Source organism: Lycium barbarum, chromosome 7 (assembly GCF_019175385.1).
Source record: "Lycium barbarum isolate Lr01 chromosome 7, ASM1917538v2, whole genome shotgun sequence".
NCBI classification, from domain to species: domain Eukaryota; kingdom Viridiplantae; phylum Streptophyta; class Magnoliopsida; order Solanales; family Solanaceae; genus Lycium; species Lycium barbarum.
The window spans coordinates 115,563,319-115,581,679 of record NC_083343.1 but is presented as its reverse complement, the minus strand read 5'-3'; the positions used below and the strand labels follow the sequence as shown (position 1 = coordinate 115,581,679).

Below are 18,361 nucleotides of genomic sequence, written 5' to 3'. Positions count from 1 at the left end.
TTTATAAGTTAACTTCATTACTGTCATTATACAACAATTTGTACCATTAAATTTTTTTTTATATTACTTGAATATCATAATTATTTTTTTCTTCCAAAAAATGGGTTAGCCAATATAATTTTAATGAAAAAAATTAAGTTGAAATCTAACGTAAGGTAAAACTCAATTTGGATCAGTAAAGATTTCTCAAAAAATGTAGTAAAATAAAAGGGAGAAAAGCTTTGATGCATGCATTAATTTGTATGAAAATAAAAAGGAAGTCTAAATATTTCTAAAAAATATTGTTTTTTAACTTACAATTTTTTTGTATAATTAAATATCTTAGAAACATTGAAAAATTGTCAACTTACCTTTACAATTGATATGATGATACAAAAACAACACAAAAAGCAAGAGTAGGAAAAAAAATTAAATTAAAAAATAAAAAAGAATTGCAAATTTAAATTTTAATGTAACTTAGCACGGGCCAAACGACACTAGTGTGTTTTTAATACACGAACTTCTCACTCATAATACCCTCCTGACTGCTATTAAGGACAAAACTGTGCTCAGACTCTTTACAAAAAAGAATTTCCAAAAGTTGCTCAAGCTATAAAGTACGGGTTCATTAACTTTGTGTATTACTTATCAAGTGACTTTTAACGACTAAAGCCGAGCTGAGGATGTGCTAAGTTAATTAGTTTGGTAGAAGTACCAATTTGGACCCTAACGTCTTTCCAGAATAATACTAACAAGAATGGTCCATAAACACTTCATTTGCAAGTGTATTTCTTTTTTGTGGAAACAAGTTGGACTGCCATAAATCTTGGGATACAAATTTTACTGTTAACATAATTTCATAAGCTTTAAACTTTCGGTAAGGTTAACAGTTTAGTAAGGCACAAATTCATGTTAGAACATATATATTTATTTCTCAAACCCACAATAATTCAAGACAGCATTAGACACTGACACCATGAATGCTAGTCGAATTTTTATATGCCAGATACTCCCGAACCTTGAAATTGGTCCATGAATAGCTATTTTCTTATTCTTACGTTTACATGATCCACCCAAGATAACAATGACATTCTCTCCATGTCAAAACGGTGGGGGGGGGGGGGGGGGGGGGAACAATGTCATTCTTTAAATACTCTGGAAGAAATGGCGACAGCTGAAACAGGCAAGTGATTTGACTAGTGTGCCAAAAAACAACCAATACTGCTTTGATGAATCAATAGTATACAGCAAATGCAGCATATGCAATCACCCCGAAATACTGAATCTAGCAAGGACAGAGCCATACTAGAGGTTCTATTCTATCGGGGTTTCCACAATTCATAATATCTTTCTCCTACATAAAATCAAGTATTCATTTAGATCCAAAATAGTCCTTGAAGAAATAAATCTGTATGATAACCCACATGTTAAAGAAAAGTGATGAAACATTTTTTGACAGTCTAAACCTAGGACATTTAAGCGCTCTGTAAATGTGAACTTGACTCAAATGTGATATAATACAATCAGTTATCAATTAATGAATACTGTTCAAGCACAACCACTACCCTGTGACATATGGAAGCAAGCCAAGGTTTACACAAACACCCAACAGAAAAGGAAGAAATAACAAATCTCAGGAGTCGGGCAATTTCATTTGCACCAGTTCAGCGGGTGGCCTCAGAGTACAAACCATTTCATTTGTCTTCCCAAAGTATACCTGCATGTTTAATCAGATTTTGAATTCAATTTCACGGTCTGTTATAACATAGAAAAGACAAAGGAAAAAAAGGTCTCTTATCAACAAAGCCTAAGGCATCCACACTTTTGAGACTCTTCCAATTTGGACAAATTCAAACTTACTCCTACACTTTGAGACTCTTCCAATTTGGACAAATTCAAACTTACTCCTAAAGTTTTTCCATGTGAACCATGATTTCCCTAAACTATATTTACTACCAATAACATCCTTTCTTCCACCTTTCTGCTTCCAACTAAGCATTTTCTGGAATTATCCAGTAAGAAAAGCTAGTACCAGATAACACCCTTTCCTTTCACCTTTCCGCTGGCAACTAAGCTTTTTCCAGTGAGAAATGTGCCTCACATCAAGGGAGAATAACAAAGAGGTGCAAGTCATTGCTTTCAATAATTACTACTTCCTCCGTCCCATTTTATATGAGGGTGTTTGACTGGGCACGAAGTTTAAGAGAAAAAGGAAGATTTTTAAAACTTGTGGTCTAAAATAAGTTTTGTGGCTAGAAATCATTTCATTAAGGGTAGAATGGGAAGTTTGAAGTTCAATTGTTACTAAATATGGAAAGGTGTCATTCTTTTTTAAACTAACTAGAAAAGAAAGAGTGTCACCTAAATTGGGACAGAGGGAGTAAGTTTTAGGACAAACTAATTAGCCCACATCAAAGGAAATTAAACCATCAATACGTCAAAGAAAAAGGTAAAGGGAAAAGAACTTTTAGAAGTGAAGACATTTTACCTGATCCAAGGAGTTTCTCAGCTTACCCTCCATCTCTTCAATCATCTTTCCCATGTTACACAGATGACCCTCTGAGACAGAGAGCTTCATACTCATCTATTCATGCAAAGGAGGAACAATTAGGAATAGGCACTAAGATTTTCAGCATAGTCATAATTACCATCCATGGAAATTGGAATGAACAAGGACTTGTAGAGATTAGTTTAATGGAGGAGTCCATTCAAGGGCTAAGCTAGGTTGTGGCAAGGGAGTTCAACTGCATCCCCTTCGCCATAAAATTATAATGTAAATAGGGTAAATACAAATTTTTATTGTTATATATAAACTATTGAATCCCCTTGACATAAGGGAAGATTCTGGTATAGTGGTAAAGAGGATCCAAACATTGATTTAGATTGTAAGTCCAAATCCTAAGTATTACATTTTAGTATTTTCTTGAATCCCTTGTATTCCCGACTCGCCAACACCACTGGATCCATCAGTCACATCAAATTACTCCCCCCTCCTCTCCTCTATTAATGAGGAAGAGATTGAGCGGAGTCTAAGGGGCTACTATATGGAGTTAGAGCCTGTTTGGCCTAGCGATTTTGAGTCAAAAGCACTTTTTTGGATATTTGAGGTGTTTGGCCATTTATTAAAACTGCTTTTAAGTAGAAGCAGAAGCAGTTTTTCTGCGGTTGGGAAGTATATCCCTCATTAATCCATTAAATATATATTTACCAAGTATATCCCTCATTAATCCATTAATTTCTAATTAATAATTCTCTGTGCTGAATTTTAGTTTGTGGAATGATTTTTGAATTTTATTTTGGTTGTAGTTTTCTAGTATATTTAAATCACCGTGTTGCTATTATATCAATATTTAATAAGTACTATTAAATTTTAATTAAATAAAAGTAAAAACTTTTCATAATAGATATTCAAACTAGTTTCTCTCTGTAAAATAATCTTGGTAGTAAACGTTTATTGATACTTGTCCTTTTTTGTAATTTGACACTCAAAAGCACATTTTAAAGAAGATTAGCCAAACACAACCTGCTTTTAAGCAGTCAAAAGCATTTTTTAAATGAATTAGCCAAACACAAACTACTTCTCAGTAAAAATACTTTTTGTAAAAGGACTTTTAAAAAAAGCACTTCACAAATTAAGCAATTTCTAGCCGCTACGCCAAACGGGCTCTTAATCACGAAAGAGATGCGAAGGAAATTATATTCGGGCCATCCAAGTGAGTCAACCCGGATTTGTGTTCAAAATAGGTGAACACAAAAATATATTTGAAAATTCTATACCCGTATCTAACCTTTCCTATGCTTTTTCTTGAGCCGAGATTCTTCCGGAAACAGCCTCCCTACCTAAGGTAGGGGTAAGGTCTGCGTACAATCTACCCTTCCCAGACCCGGTATGTTGTTGTTGTTGTCTATTTATTACATGGTAGAAAATTTTACATTTATTTTAAAGGTTAATTGCTTACATTATTTCTAGCAATGTAAACTCCTATATAAGGATTCCTCTTATATATTGTCCATAACCAATTCATGGCACTCTCTTTTTTCTCTATTGTCACATCGCTCAAATAAGTTAATCAAACATCTCCATCCTTCTTCCTCCACGAGGAATGAAGGGAAATATGATGGCAAAAATTAGATATAGTAATTACTTTTCACAGATTGAACTCGAATTTTAGCGTATTTTGGTGAGAGTAATATTAACAAGCAAAGCATTATGTAACTGCAACAGCATCCATTAAATACCTGTCTTCTAATTGATCCAGACAAATTGAATGAGCCTGATGACTCATTGTCTGTAGTCAAGGTCAGCATCACTGTACTAGTCAGGCAGTACTGGACAATGTCTTCCTCTTCTGGTCCCACCTGAATGATTTGGTAACAATATTAAGCGATGCTCAATAGATGAACAGACGAGAGAAGGAAGAGCTGACCACAGAAGTTCTCTCTTTCTTTGCTCAGGAGTAAATACCTCAATAACATGTATGGCATCCCAGGCTCCTTCCTGGAGATAACCCCTTCTACCATGTCCAGTCTTGGAGCCATCTACATCCTCCAAAAAGATTAGCAAATCAGAAGCAGAAAAAATAACACTTGTTATCGGAAATGCAAACAGAAATTCACCTTTCTTTATTAAAAAGCAAGCAACAAAACCATCATTTTCATCTTCCCACATATAAACTGATGAGATTCCACCTTCATAGTACCTAACAGTGTTTTGGTCAGTGAAACTGCAGAAAAATGATGTGACTAACCAAGATATGAAAATAGTATCGATGATATCTTATTAGCTAGTCCAATCATAAGTTAACATGAAACTAGGAATTGGAAAAATCTGGAAGAGATGTCCCAGCTTTATCTGAAGTTAAAGCCAAGCTGAACGAAATATTTGTGAATAAGAATTAAATTGGCACAAGGGAATTTGCAAAAACAGGTTTTGCATTATGTAGCAAATTTTTTATTTGTGGGAGAGACGAAGAGACCATCTGTCATATATTTTTGCAATGCCAAGTTACTGCTCAACTGTGGCAGGCTGGCAGCTTTGCAGTGGGTTATGTCAGAAACAACAACCAGCTAGTTGAGATGCTGGACCGGAAAAGGAAATAGGAAGAGGAAGTTACTATGGTGGAATATTGTACTTGCTTATATATGGTGGGCTGTTTGGACTGAGAGAAATAGGAGATGTTTTGAAGATAGTGCCAACTCCATTCACAAGATAAAGGCCAATCATATATTTTTGTTTTGTTTTTGGTGTAGCTTGGAACTTGTAAATGAGGCTGATTTTACAGATGTTAGAATTACTACAAGATTAGCCGGGGCATACTTTTGGGTTTTGTTTTCAGGCAATTTTGTACAATTTGAACAGCACAGTCTTCGTGCTGGTTCATCTATAATATTTGGTACAATTGCATAGCAAGAATAAAAGACGAGGTAAATAAGGGACCTCACTGGTCACGATAGATAGCAAAGACTTCATTTGCTTCAACCTCAAGTTTTCTCAGCTCTGGAGAAGGTTGAGGCGCATCTTCTAATGGTGGATGATACTTATTTGACCAAGGAGACCTACAAGTGAAGATATCAAAGTTACGGATAGAACATCTATCAAATGCAGCATAGGAATTATGTCAGTTTATATGTCTTGAAACTTGGTTAATCTTAAAATGCAGTAGAAAACAACTAAACTAGCCAAACATGTACTCCGATGGCGTTAAGCTTATTTAAACCACCTGATATTCATAAACTGGCTGTACTATCATGTCAATATGTTGTTAGCTAACTCTACAACAATCAAGAGCTCTCTGACTAGGAGGGTATTATTATGGTCCAACATATGGAGAGTCGAGCACCGCAGAAAATCAAATAATGAGAATGAGACCTGTAATGCCAAAAATCTTGGCCCACATACATGTCATCAGGCTCATTCTTTCGATGATTCTCATCCTAACAAATCAAACAAGTTGTCTTTATAAACAGCAGCAAAACTTACAACTAATAAATCCTACAAAACTTACAACTAATAAATCCTAGTCAAAGACAATTATGACAAGTCCTGCCTTTATCAGAGGTTCTAATAAGAGTTTAAGTGATTGATAATGGAACAATTAAGAAGGTGATATAGCCTAGGAGTAGCATTTTGTTGGATAGAGTCCCACAGGCTTTGACTACTTGGTGACAGAGGATCATTTGAGGTACAATGCATCGTGAGATGCTTCATGGTGTGAACGTCTGGCAATAGGTTACCACATATAAGGCTTCTGAAGAGTCAGACCCCATTTAAGTGGAGCAACGGGTACAGACAAACTTCAAATATTTAGAAGTTGTTATGGTTAAATATGAAAATAGAACCTTATGAGGACAAAAAACAAGAGACAAACATGGACAAAACCAATAATGAAACGGGTTAAAGCTGCCACAAAAAAATTAGGACTTGATCATCTTCTAGCGCATGATGAGTTGTGAAATCTATACTTTTGCAAGCAAAGAAATATTAAATTAGTCATTTCAAAATGACAGTATGGGCAGATTCCTCCATGGGTGGGGTTTGACGCCATTCAATATCTCCAAAACCATTTAGATACAAGCAATTAATTAGTTACCTATAGGAGTCGGCATCTCTGTTATACTCACAGAGTATGAACTCTTTGCCGGAGTCAATATCGCACAAGACCTGATAATCCAATTTCAAAACATCAGCTTTATCAAGATGAACGAATTGTGAGACTTGATGAGCTCAAATACCTTTACGTATAGTAACAACAGACAACATTTGCTTTAACCTGTAGCTACTAATAAACCAGTATATCACATGCACATATCAAGGCCATTATCCATAAAAGTTTTTCTAAACCAAATAACCAACAAGAAAGAGAATGAAAAGAGAAAGAGAAGAAAATACGGAGCTTGGTTTTTCCAAGAATATAATTTTATGAAAAGATAAAATACCAACAAAAACCATGCTTGCTTTTGTCATGACATCAAAATGCAATTTGCAGTGGATATTTATCTTCTCATAAAGGCCAGAATTAACAAATGCACAACTCTGAAGGATAATACTATAAAATTCGGCTCATAATCAAGATAAAAAGAGGTAACTCTGCAAAAAATGCTAAACCCCTCCACACATTATTGTTCGGTACTGTAACCCGAGAAACGTGAGGTCTCGGTATAAAACAGTATCATTAAATTTTTGCAAGAAAAAAGAAATTATCTGAAAATAAAAATGCAACAGTAGGTTAAAGCTCTGATATCAAAAAGTAAGATATGATACAACCACTTACTTGCATTGTGAATATTTCATACATTCCATTCCCTAATTTATAGAGCGGCATGTAAAAAAAGTATTAGAATCATTATCCGAGCTACTCTAACACTCAAACAGGAAACTCTTCTGGGCTTTCATACAATTTCAAGTGACAAATTTTTCTGTCCTTGAATTAATTCTGTATTTTCAATAGAAAGGCAGCTTTCATGCTTCCACTAACCTTTTTTCCCTTTATCAAAAAAATGTTGTCTTATTTTTTTGCTTACCTTCTGAGGTGGTTGATGATGATTTTGAACCAGAGTGATGATTGCAGTAAGCTATTCTATTTGACTTGGTTAAGTGAGTAAAAGAGCCTCAATCTAATTTGGTACAAGTCTCAAACATAGACCATTGGCGTGAGGATGTTGCGATGGATGTGTGGGCATACTAGGAGAGATAGGATTAGAAACGACAATATCCGGGACAAAGTGGGAGTGGCATCGGTGGAGGACAAGATGCGGGAAGCGTGATTAAGGTGGTTCGGACATGTAAAAAGGAGATGCCCGGATGCCCCAGTGAGGAGGTGTGAGAGGTTGGTTATGGACGGTTTCAAAAGAGGTAGAGGTAAACCGAAGAAGTATTTGAGAAAGGTGATTAGACAGGACATAGCGCAGTCCCAGCTTACCGAGGACATGACCGTAGATAGGAAGTTTTGGAGGACACGGATTAGAGTAGAAGGTTAGTAGGTAGTTGAGTATTGTCCCACTTATTCTTCCAGACTAGTAGTCGTAGATTGAGCCGAGGGTCTTTCGGAAACAGCCGTCCTACCTTGGTAGGAGTAAGTTCTGCGTACACTCTACCCTCCCCAGACCCCACGTTGTGGGATTTCACTGGGTTGTTGTTGTTGTTGTAGTCGTAGTATTACTCTTGTAGTTTCTTGCCTTTTGATTTCTGTTAATATTTGTTGTTGCTTGTCCTTTGACTATTGTATTACTTTGTTTACATGTTTATTCGTTATTTCTTTAACATCATGCTTTGAATTGCTTCTTCTTATGCCGAGGGTCTACTAAACCTCAATCTCAACTAATTGCCTCACCTATGTAGATCCTTTGCTTCCACTGTGTTTTGTTATTAGCTAAGTTCTCATGGATTCTGAAAGATTGTAAGTCTTTTGAGACAACTCCCCTCCATGTGATGTCAAAACTCATGGAAAAAAACTATAAACTTTTTCTGATATTTTCAGAAGTCCGAGAAAGAGTAAAGTGACTACAAAGAACTGAAACTGCAAAACCAAAAACTAAATATTTGATGTTCAGTACTTTGCAATAAACTGAACTACACATCCAGAATACTGAAGCAGTTGCAGTGAAGTCAAACTCTATTGCACATTGAGAACTTAAATCGTTGACTCTTCTGACCACATTGTCACCATAAATACGAATGCAGAATCAACTAACTTCAAGTTCATCACTAGACATCCTTACCTAGAAACTAAGGACACATTTGGCATAAAAATAATTCTGTTTTTTTTTTTTCCGGAATAATTTTTCACTTTATTGAAAAATCAGTGTTTGGCCATGAAAAATCCAAATCCAGCTTGAAGTTGCTTATAACCTATTTTCCAACTCCATAAATTCCAAATAAAGTGAAAAATATTTGAAATCTATGGCCAAACGCCTAGTACATACATACAGCTACACCTCGAAAACTAGTTAAGATCAGATATATGAATCATCTATATATCTATTTGGATCAATTTCATTCCGATGCTCAACAATATTAGGGTTCTCCAAAACCAGAGATTGAACAATTACAAAAACGAAACATATTCGATTATGCATTTATAAGTTGCAACTTTTCTTATATGGATTTGGTGAAAAAATACATTGTCAAATGTTGGTACAGTTTGAATCAGATAAATTGAGACAGAGGGAGTAAGACAAATCAGGGTTATTTTTTAAAACCTGAAGAGGTTGATCAACTTGAGAAAGGAGATCTGAAGAGTGATGAGGCAATAGAGATAGCAAAGCAGAAAGTGCAGTTTCAGTATGTTTTGGGGGAATTCTTCTCATTAATCCCATTGCTGCTTCCATTTCTAATCTATGTTTTGAGGAGAGAGAGAATTTCACTCAAATTATTTTGGGGAAGTTTTTCTTTTATTTAGAGAGAGAGAGAGGAAATGATGGAGGCATAGCATATCATTGTTTGGATTACTCTTCTTTTTTTTCTTTTTCTTGCTTAATAAAAAACGATTAATTAAGGGGAGAAATAGTTTGTTAGCCTTTTACAAACTTATTTTAGTTTTATGAGATTTTTATTTTTACACATAAGTTATTTAAAAAAAATATATAAGAGATCACAAAAGACTATTTTCTTTTATTTAAATTATAAGAGGTCAACATATCTCATTTCCTCCTTGTTGATTTATTTATAATCATAACATTACATCAGAGTTGGACAGTTAGGGGAGAAATCTTTTCTTGCCCTTTACAAATCTTTTTTAGTTTTATGACCTGAGATCTTCATTTTTTTACACATAAGAGATTTGAAAAAACACATAAGAGATCTAAAAAAATCATTTTTTTCTGTTTAAATTGTAAGAGGCAAAGAGATCTTATTTCATCATATCAATAGTTATATTCATTTGGTTATTTTCACAAAAATATTTGACATACCAATTTTTTTTTGAAAAATAATTGTTGACACCCCTAAGTGTAAGGTAACTCCTAAAATAATATAAGATTTAAGTACTCATTTTACCACAATAATACCATATTTGGCTAAGATTCTACCATTTATTTTGAAAAGTACTTTTAGCTTCCCAAAAGCTTGGCCAAACAAACTACTCCCTCCATTCCAAAAAGAATATTCTTTTTTGATTTAGCACAAAGTTTAAGAAATAAAGGAAGACTTTTGAAATGTGTGGTCCAAAATAAACCTTAGATATTTATGTGGCTGTAAATCATCTTATAAAGTTAAATTGTTTCTAAATATAGAAAGGTAATAATCTTTTTGGGACAGACTAAAAAGAAAAGGAGGATAATTTTTTTGGGACGGAGGAAGTATAAATTTAAGTAGTTACTTAAAATTTTCAAGAGAATATTCGAAAATCTAATTAAACATATTTGTGAGAAAGATGGGACATCTTGGGTCAACTTTTTCATGGCTACATCATTGGCCCAAGTGTTTGAGCAGATTTGAAGGCATGCCTACTTAGCTTTAACTTCTTGTTTTCTTTTTTTAGCATTGAGAAATTTCTGAAGGTTGGTGTGAGTAGTTCGACATTTGACGAATAATGAATTTGTTCATTTACTTTTGTATTCTTAGTAGGCGTTGCCATAAGAATTATTCACTTTATTTCAAATTTTTTTTTTCCTTTTGAGCGTTTGGTCATAGAAATTTCGAATACAACTTGAAGTTATATTCCGGAATATCAAAAACTCAAAAAACTTACGCATAATTCCTTGCGCCTATTTAGCTTCATCTTATGGCCCCAAAGTTCACGTGAATACCACATTTGTATGGTTTGGCCACTGCAATCCTTTTCAAAGTTATGACTTCTTAGGCTATTTTGTCGAATTATTTCACCATTGAATTGACATTAACTCATGCTTTTGCTTTCGGTGTTCATTGTTCATCCGTTTACTTTTCTCTTCCTAATCGGTTTGGAATACATATTGAATAAAATTTCACAAACATGAAAACAATACTAGTAGCTCTACATATCTTAATTCATGTCACCTTGATTGCTACTATATATTACCACCTTATATACTTAAAAATTAAAATCTAAGTACAGTTACTTTCACCTGCTTATTTCCTCCATATATCCCTATTCTGATCAAAAGTACAGTTACTTTTGACATATATACTTTCTAAGAGACAAATAAAAGATGTAAATTCAGTGCCATCATGAAGTATTTATGTGATTCTAGATTACAAATTTTATATATGTTTCCAAAATCATCCATTTGCTGGCCATATAGAGAAGGGGGCAAGGAGCTTCCTATTACAGGTCCGAAGAAGTTGTGCCCTCCATTACATTTTTAAATGATGATTTTTGATTGAGTATAAAGTGTAGAAAATAAAAGAAGACTTTTGATCCCAAAATAAGTATATACTAGTCAAAAAATTTTGTACCAACAATTTAATTGAGAGATAATAAGAACTTTCATGTTCCTTCATCTTTTCATTTCTGATAAAATATTATACTAGTTTTGAATCTTTTAATAGCAAATGGAGTCCTAACAAATCATCATATTAATATTTAATAATGGTAAATCAAAGGCCGATTGATGTTATCTACGACGTAAGCTATTTTGTTGAAAACATCACCCCAATACATATAAAAAATAAGACATATTTTTAATCATGAAAACTATGAGCTAAGTTTTGAATTTTAGAGTCTATTTTTTTTTAGATTATCAAATTGGTGAGACCTGAAACGCTGGAAAATAAGGTTTTGAATTTTAGAGCACATTTTTTTTGAGATTATCAAATTGGTGAGACCTGAAATCATAAAACAGCATTAGATTTGTGACAATTTCATAAAAGTTAATTTCTACATATAATGTTGACGAACTTAAATAAAATCCATAAGTATTTAGGATAAAGAGGTAAACATTATATTTATAACATAAAAAGGTACTTTCTCCGGATCAAAAGAAGAGTCCACTTAGCCTTTTTTTTTGAATAAAAAAAAAGAGTCCACTTAGCAAATTAAGAAAGAATTAACCTTATTTTTTCATATTTATCCCTATTAAGTGTTATATGATCAAATTCCAATGTCTATTTAATTGAGGGTAGTTTAGTCAAATTATCTATTTTTGTCTAAGAGTTAGTATTTTTTTAAGGGGTGTGCAAATGGTTAAGTGGACTCTTTTTTTGATCCAGAGGGAATATTATATAAATGAAGGATTGAAATTAACAAGGTCAACTAGATATTACATAGAATAAATGAGAGAACATTTCTATTATTTAAACTATCTAAAGCAAAGTTGGAGGATAAAAATGATTTTTGCCCGAAGAGAATATACTCGCAAAATACTAGAAAATGATAAATTGCCACGTCATCAAACCTCCAAAGGCCAAAGCTTTAAGGAAAAACAATGCTCAAACTTTGATATTTTTAACGACCTCCCCTTGCCTTTTCCTTTGCCACATCAAACGCCATTTTTCCACAAAAATGGTGGAGATCAAAGAAGCTTCAGCCAGCAGCGACACCGACGAAGCGACTCCACTAATATCGAACCTAAAACCAAACCCGAACCCGAACCCGCCAAACAAGACCCGGTCCGTACGCACCAATGTACCAGAGGTGGAGGTCCACCTATACCGACGTGGCAAGGGCCCCATTGATGTATTCAAAGCATATCTTGGTGGGTGGGACCAGGATCAACTTGATGTTAAGGAAATACTCGACAAATACGGGTTTAAATCGGTTTATGCATTTAAGCCTGATACGGGTCGGGGCGTTCCGATCCGGTTTAATCCACGTAATGGACGGTCAATAATTACTTATCGTGATGGGTCAAAGATTTACGTTGATGGAGAGCCTAAGGTTAATTTAATTTTTTACCGCTTTATTTGGGTAATTATTACATGATATATTGGCTACATCATGTCTTAGTCTTTGGGAAAAGGTGCAATATAGCCCCGACGTTACACAAATGCCACAAATACACACTTATTTTTAAAAATCATTTAAGTTATTTTTAATTAAAAAATGTCACGACTTTCAAAAGATAAGTCTACCAATTTATTATTCGTGGCTTTGATAGTTGTGTTTTACAATTATAAAAAGAAGTTTGTGAGTGTTTTGATAAAACATGGATTTTTATTCACCAAATTAGGAATGCAAGGGTAATATTTAATTATCATAATTTCTTAACTCCTGTGAAATAAATTTTATAAAATTCAGAATTATTGCTAATCATAAAGGTAGTCCGGTGCACTAAGCTCCCGTTATGCGCGGGATCTGGAAAAGGGCCGGACCACAAGGGTCTATTGTACGCAGTCTTACCTTGCATTTCTGAAAGAGGTTGTTTCATACATATTTGTAAATCTTTGAATTTTAAAAGATGTACTAGTTAAAGAAAATTTATTTGTCCTGAGTAAAAATTTGACAGGATCTAAGCTTATATTTGTTTAACATGAGCATAAAAAGGCTAAGAATTTTGTAAAGCATGAACGTTGGTGACAATTAAAAAATGTTGTAGGTAAAGCACTTACTTTTAATATAAAGTGACCAAAATATTACTAACAAGAAATAGGAATGTTGTTAGGCATGAGACGGATGCTATGGCCCAGTAGATTTTATTATTCTTTAGCTTAAAGATTGATGAATGTAAAGCTAAAAAGCAAAACAGCTATTGCTTGGACTCAGTATTCTAGATGCTGCTCTAAGTTAGCTTTATAAATTTGATGGCTGAGCATGAAGATGGTTTCTTCCCATATATGCTCCAACCTTTAGTAGCTTAGTATTTTGGTGCACAATTTACAATTAGTCCGAAGAACACTGGTCTTTTTCCTGCTGGAAATTCCGTGAGATTATGGACCTGGTCAATGTCATTTGCTCGTTCCAAATTCTTTTGGCGTTGGAACCAATCTCTGTGACAAAGAGTCCATTTGAATGGTCTCGCAGTCGTGTTTGCTCCATTGTGCGTTTAATGTGCATCTATAGATATAATGAAATTCAGACAGTTTTTCTTGAGACCTGGGAGTGGAACTCTTGTGGGAAAATGATACTTTAGATTACAATATCTGGTATTGAAGGAATATATTGAAATTAAGTGCTTGTACACTTCGTGGAGTTGAATATTTCTTATCGACATGGAAAAAAATGGTGTTGAATTACTTTGCTTATTATTTTGATTGGCATAGAGCTAGACTTAAGACTTTCTCTGCTCTAGTTTTCCGCTTTCCTAATGAGTCAAAAAAGTATTTCTGAATCCAAGTGTCGTCTATTTCGTTTCTTTCTTTTTTCCTGTTAACGCATCTGTAGTCTTACTACATTCCTTTTTCCCTGTAGATTCTTTTTATGGGGTGATAGCATTTTTCTAAAGTAGTAAGTATTAACAGTTAACACCAGAACTCACAGGTGAAAGTGAGATGAACTCTGGGCAAAGAGGGAAAATGTTAATTTACTGGAGTAATGAAGTTTACCATTTCAATGTCAAATTTGCACTACCAAAAGAGCACTTTGAAACTTCTAAATCTTTTCTGTAAGCAAGCTGTAACAACATGAACTGATGTCACCTATATATCTTGAATCTGTCACGAAAAGCCTCTTAAGCTGCAGAGTCCATTTCATGTTGTCAGTGATGCTTTTTGAAAATGCCATCAGTTTCTGGTGTAGCTGCAAAGATATGAAAATCTGATGGTCTGATAGAAAAGAATATGAGAAAAAGACATTAAAGTCTGATGGTATGGTATTACTGATTTTCCTATGGTCACATAAAATTGGGTAAACTATGAGAAGTTGAAGGAGCAATGTCGTTTCCATGATCCGCTAGAGATTTAAGTCCAAAAGCTTAGCCACCTATTCTTGTTTCTAATTATTTCATAAAACGGCTTTAGTGTGGCATTCTCAAGCATATTGATGATCCTTGTGTGTGCAAGTTTTCGCTTATTTCACGTGTTTTCACTGGTGTTCATTAAAATAGACGAATAGATGCATATGCATGAGTTGTAATGGATTATTTGTTTGATTTTCAGGACTCGTTGATCAAACCTATTACCAGGATATTGGTCGGGGTTGCTGTGGTAACCATACTTATAGTATTACTGGTGATAAGAGACCCTCCAGAGTGGGCAAAAAAGTTGAATCTCTCTGATGGCCGTATCCCTCCATGGCTTCTGGCTTGTGCTTTTGTTGCCTTCACACGCATGAGGAAGAGAGCCAGGGATTTCTTCGAAAGTCGGCGAAAATAAGCTGGTGCTTGGGACTACTAGATGAATATTCTCAAAATTTTGCCTTTCTCTATTTTATTGTATTCACATATAACAAATCATTCTCATATTATAACCCTGTGAAGGTACATAATCATTTTATTCTCCATCTGTTGGGGAATTTTCATTATGGCTATGAATATGGCAAAGGAGTATTCATTTGCTCTTCTATTTTACTAACTCATACATCTATCTTCTGAAACATTTGGATAGAAATATAGAAATTGTAAGCGGGCCAAGGGTCCAAAGAACACGTAGTCTGGGAGCGAACTAGATTTTGAAATTCAAGTAAAAGAATACAACACAGTGAAATCTCACAAAGTGGGGTCTAGGTATTATAACCTTGTGAAGGTACATGATCATTTTTTTCTCCATCTGTTGAGGAATTTTCGTTATGGCTATGAATAAGCAAAAAAATGTGAGTGCTCCTTTACTATATAACGGCTTTTTTGGCATCCTCATATCTTGCTTGAGGCAGATTCAGTGTTCATAGAATCTTTTTAATGGTTTTGAACTATGGCATTCAGAGTTGCAGTTTAGCCATTACAATTTCACCCTGCACTTCTAGTGCAGTTATAACTTTAATCATTTTTCTGAAATTTTTACGTTTGCTATGGAGATAACCATAAAAGGGATAAGATTCTTCAAGTGTCTTAGATCTCAGAGGTGCATGATAAATTCCACCAAAGTTCAAGACTCCAGAAGAAATTATATAAGTAATCCAGATACGGAGTATGAAAAGAAGTCTATAATTACTCCCCATGGATTACCATCATTTCCAGTTGATTGCTTCTAACCTATCGATTGAGTGAGTTGGGGAGCAAAAATCTTAGAAAGCTACGACTCTATAAGTTACACGTTGAACATAGAGAACTAAGATTGTCTTACATACAAACTGGTGGAATTCATTTTATTCCGCGTGATTCTTCAAACTATTTTTGTGTCGAGAATGACGAAGAAAGACGATGAAGTAAACATTTTGTGTTCCAATTATCTTGATTTTGCTTGGCTTAAATGCATTTGGTTTAGTTTTGCTTCGCTCAGTCTTGTTTCCCTTAACGGCGAAGGCTCAAATATGCCCCTGAACTATACGAAATTGCACACATTTGCCCGTCGTTAAAAGGTTGGTGCAAAGATGCCCCTAACGTTTTTTTTTTGCTATATATGCCCTTTAGTTAACGGAAAATATTGGAGGGCATATTTGTTCAATTTCGCATAGTATAGGGGCATATTTGATCCATTGAAATTCCTGAATATTATGGCACAAATAGTTCTCAGATTTTTTTGCAGTGCACTTTATGCTAGCCAATGATTTATTGCAACTGCATTTTGAAACTCCACACTTATCGTACAACCCCTCACTTTTCTCTCTTATTCTTTCACTTGTTTATGAAATGTCGGAAGTTTCGAGTTCTTTAAATAGTTGTGGAAGGATTTGTGGATGTGGAGTTGTGGAAGAGTTTGTGGACGTGGAGTTATTGCACTCTATCTCACTTATGGACTTCAAATAATTCTACTAAATTTCGATTATGCGTGAAATTCGCGAAAGGGCCAAACCACATTGAATGTTATGTAAGAAACCGTATAAATGCTTAAAATGTGATACTCTTTCTATTATTATTATTATTATTATCAAAAAATTTAGCAATGCGGGAGACATTTTTTCATGTGTCATAAGTCTAATGTAAGTTATCTCCTATTTTATGTTTATGTTTTATTGCGGCAATTGTTGCATCCATTATCGTGTACATATTGGGACTGAGAAGACGAAAAATATCCAGAAAGAACTATCCAGATCATCAACAAATTGAAAAATAAAAATGATATTATCATTAGTAAAAAATCTTTTGAAAAGGAGAAATGGTGCTCTTGTTTGTGAAAACAGTCTTTAAAAGATGGTTGTAATTGCATCTGCTCTTTTAGTTGTATAATTTTGATGTAATGCAATGGTGGATGGATTGTAATTACAAATGTTTTTTTATATTTTCAAATGCAATGATATTTTGTACCATAATATTCAGGAATTTTAATGGATCAAATATGCCCCTATACTATGCGAAATTGAACAAATATGCCCTCCAATATTTTCAGTTAACTCAAGGGCATATATAGCCAAAAAATAAAACGTTAGGAGCATCTTTGCACCAACCTTTTAACGACGGATAAATATATATAATTTCATATAGTTCAGGGGCATATTTGAGCGTTTGCACCTCAATAAGAAGAATTTAGGAAAATGGGGCGAGGAAAGTTAGCACGAACAAATTTACTTTGGGCCGTGGAGAAACCACACAAACTACCGGTCTACTAAACTTTGCCCCTAAACAAGGTAATTGCTAAAATACCCACTACGGGACAAAATAATTACCCGTTGTACACCTTCTTCGCATTGACCGAGATTGGTGACGGGAAGGACCACTTAAGGTAAAGTTTCTTTTTTTTGTGTGTTTTCTAATTTTTGTCCTTTTCTTAAAATATGAAATTAAATATAGTAACTAACAATTTATAGACTAGTTTAAAATATAGGATAACTAATTATTAATTACAACAAGAAGTGAATAAAAAAAAAATACTAAAGTCACTATATAAAAATATAAAAAGTTAAGCTTAAACTCTATTTTTGTATTTTTTATTCTTTTACCTTTTTTTTCCTTTTAAATTTAAAAATAAATATAAAGATAAAAATATTAGCTAATTATTTTTAGACTAACAAAAAATAGAAAAAATTAAATAATTAGATAAAAAAAATAATTAAAAAAATACTAAGGTCACTAACTTATTTATTAAAATATGAATTCATAGAAAACATATTTTATATATTTTTAGAAATAGAAAAAAGAAATTATATATAACATGTGACTTTATTTTTCTATTTGTTTCACAAGTAGACTTGCTAAAATGACATAAAAATTAAAATATCATAATTATGATTAAACTTTTTTTTGTATTTTTAATTTTTTGATGGAACGAACCTGTCCCTTATGATACTCTATCAGTATATAATATATACCAAGTTGGTATCATAAAGGACCGAGAAGTGTTTGTTTTGAAAGAATGAACCAGTCCTTCATGATATCCTGTCAGTATATGATATATTCATGTGAATATCATAAAGAACTGGGAAGCTTCTTTAAAGGAATGAACCAATCTTAGATTTTTTTTTAAATTTTTTAAGAAATAAGTATTTTTTTTAAGGAA

General features: G+C 33.7%; 2 protein-coding genes across 2 annotated transcripts; one reads left to right on the top strand and one right to left on the bottom strand.

The window, feature by feature from the left end:
* Positions 1 to 1,367: 1,367 nt before the first annotated feature.
* On the bottom strand, positions 1,368 to 9,424 carry LOC132603909 (probable F-actin-capping protein subunit beta). Its single transcript, XM_060317209.1, has 8 exons — positions 9,178 to 9,424; positions 6,570 to 6,640; positions 5,422 to 5,535; positions 4,597 to 4,679; positions 4,445 to 4,518; positions 4,219 to 4,338; positions 2,468 to 2,563; positions 1,368 to 1,696 (listed from the first exon to the last, which is right to left on the bottom strand). Exons 1-8 carry the CDS (start codon positions 9,304 to 9,306, stop codon positions 1,613 to 1,615), a joined length of 771 nt encoding a protein of 256 aa, XP_060173192.1. The 5' UTR covers positions 9,307 to 9,424; the 3' UTR covers positions 1,368 to 1,612.
* Positions 9,425 to 12,273: 2,849 nt separating this feature from the next.
* On the top strand, positions 12,274 to 15,343 carry LOC132603908 (uncharacterized). Its single transcript, XM_060317208.1, has 2 exons — positions 12,274 to 12,773; positions 14,930 to 15,343. Exons 1-2 carry the CDS (start codon positions 12,399 to 12,401, stop codon positions 15,143 to 15,145), a joined length of 591 nt encoding a protein of 196 aa, XP_060173191.1. The 5' UTR covers positions 12,274 to 12,398; the 3' UTR covers positions 15,146 to 15,343.
* Positions 15,344 to 18,361: the final 3,018 nt, after the last annotated feature.

Coding starts and splice junctions, on each gene's coding strand:
- LOC132603909 (XM_060317209.1), bottom strand. CDS start 9,306: ATGGAAGCAGCAATGGGATTAATGAGAAGAATTCCCCCAAAACATACT. Junction 6,641..9,177: donor AAGTTGATCAACCTCTTCAG/GTTTTAAAAAAT, acceptor TTGGATTATCAG/GTCTTGTGCGATATTGACTC. Junction 4,519..4,596: donor TTGCTTTTTAATAAAGAAAG/GTGAATTTCTGT, acceptor TGGAGGATGTAG/ATGGCTCCAAGACTGGACAT.
- LOC132603908 (XM_060317208.1), top strand. CDS start 12,399: ATGGTGGAGATCAAAGAAGCTTCAGCCAGCAGCGACACCGACGAAGCG. Junction 12,774..14,929: donor ACGTTGATGGAGAGCCTAAG/GTTAATTTAATT, acceptor TTTGATTTTCAG/GACTCGTTGATCAAACCTAT.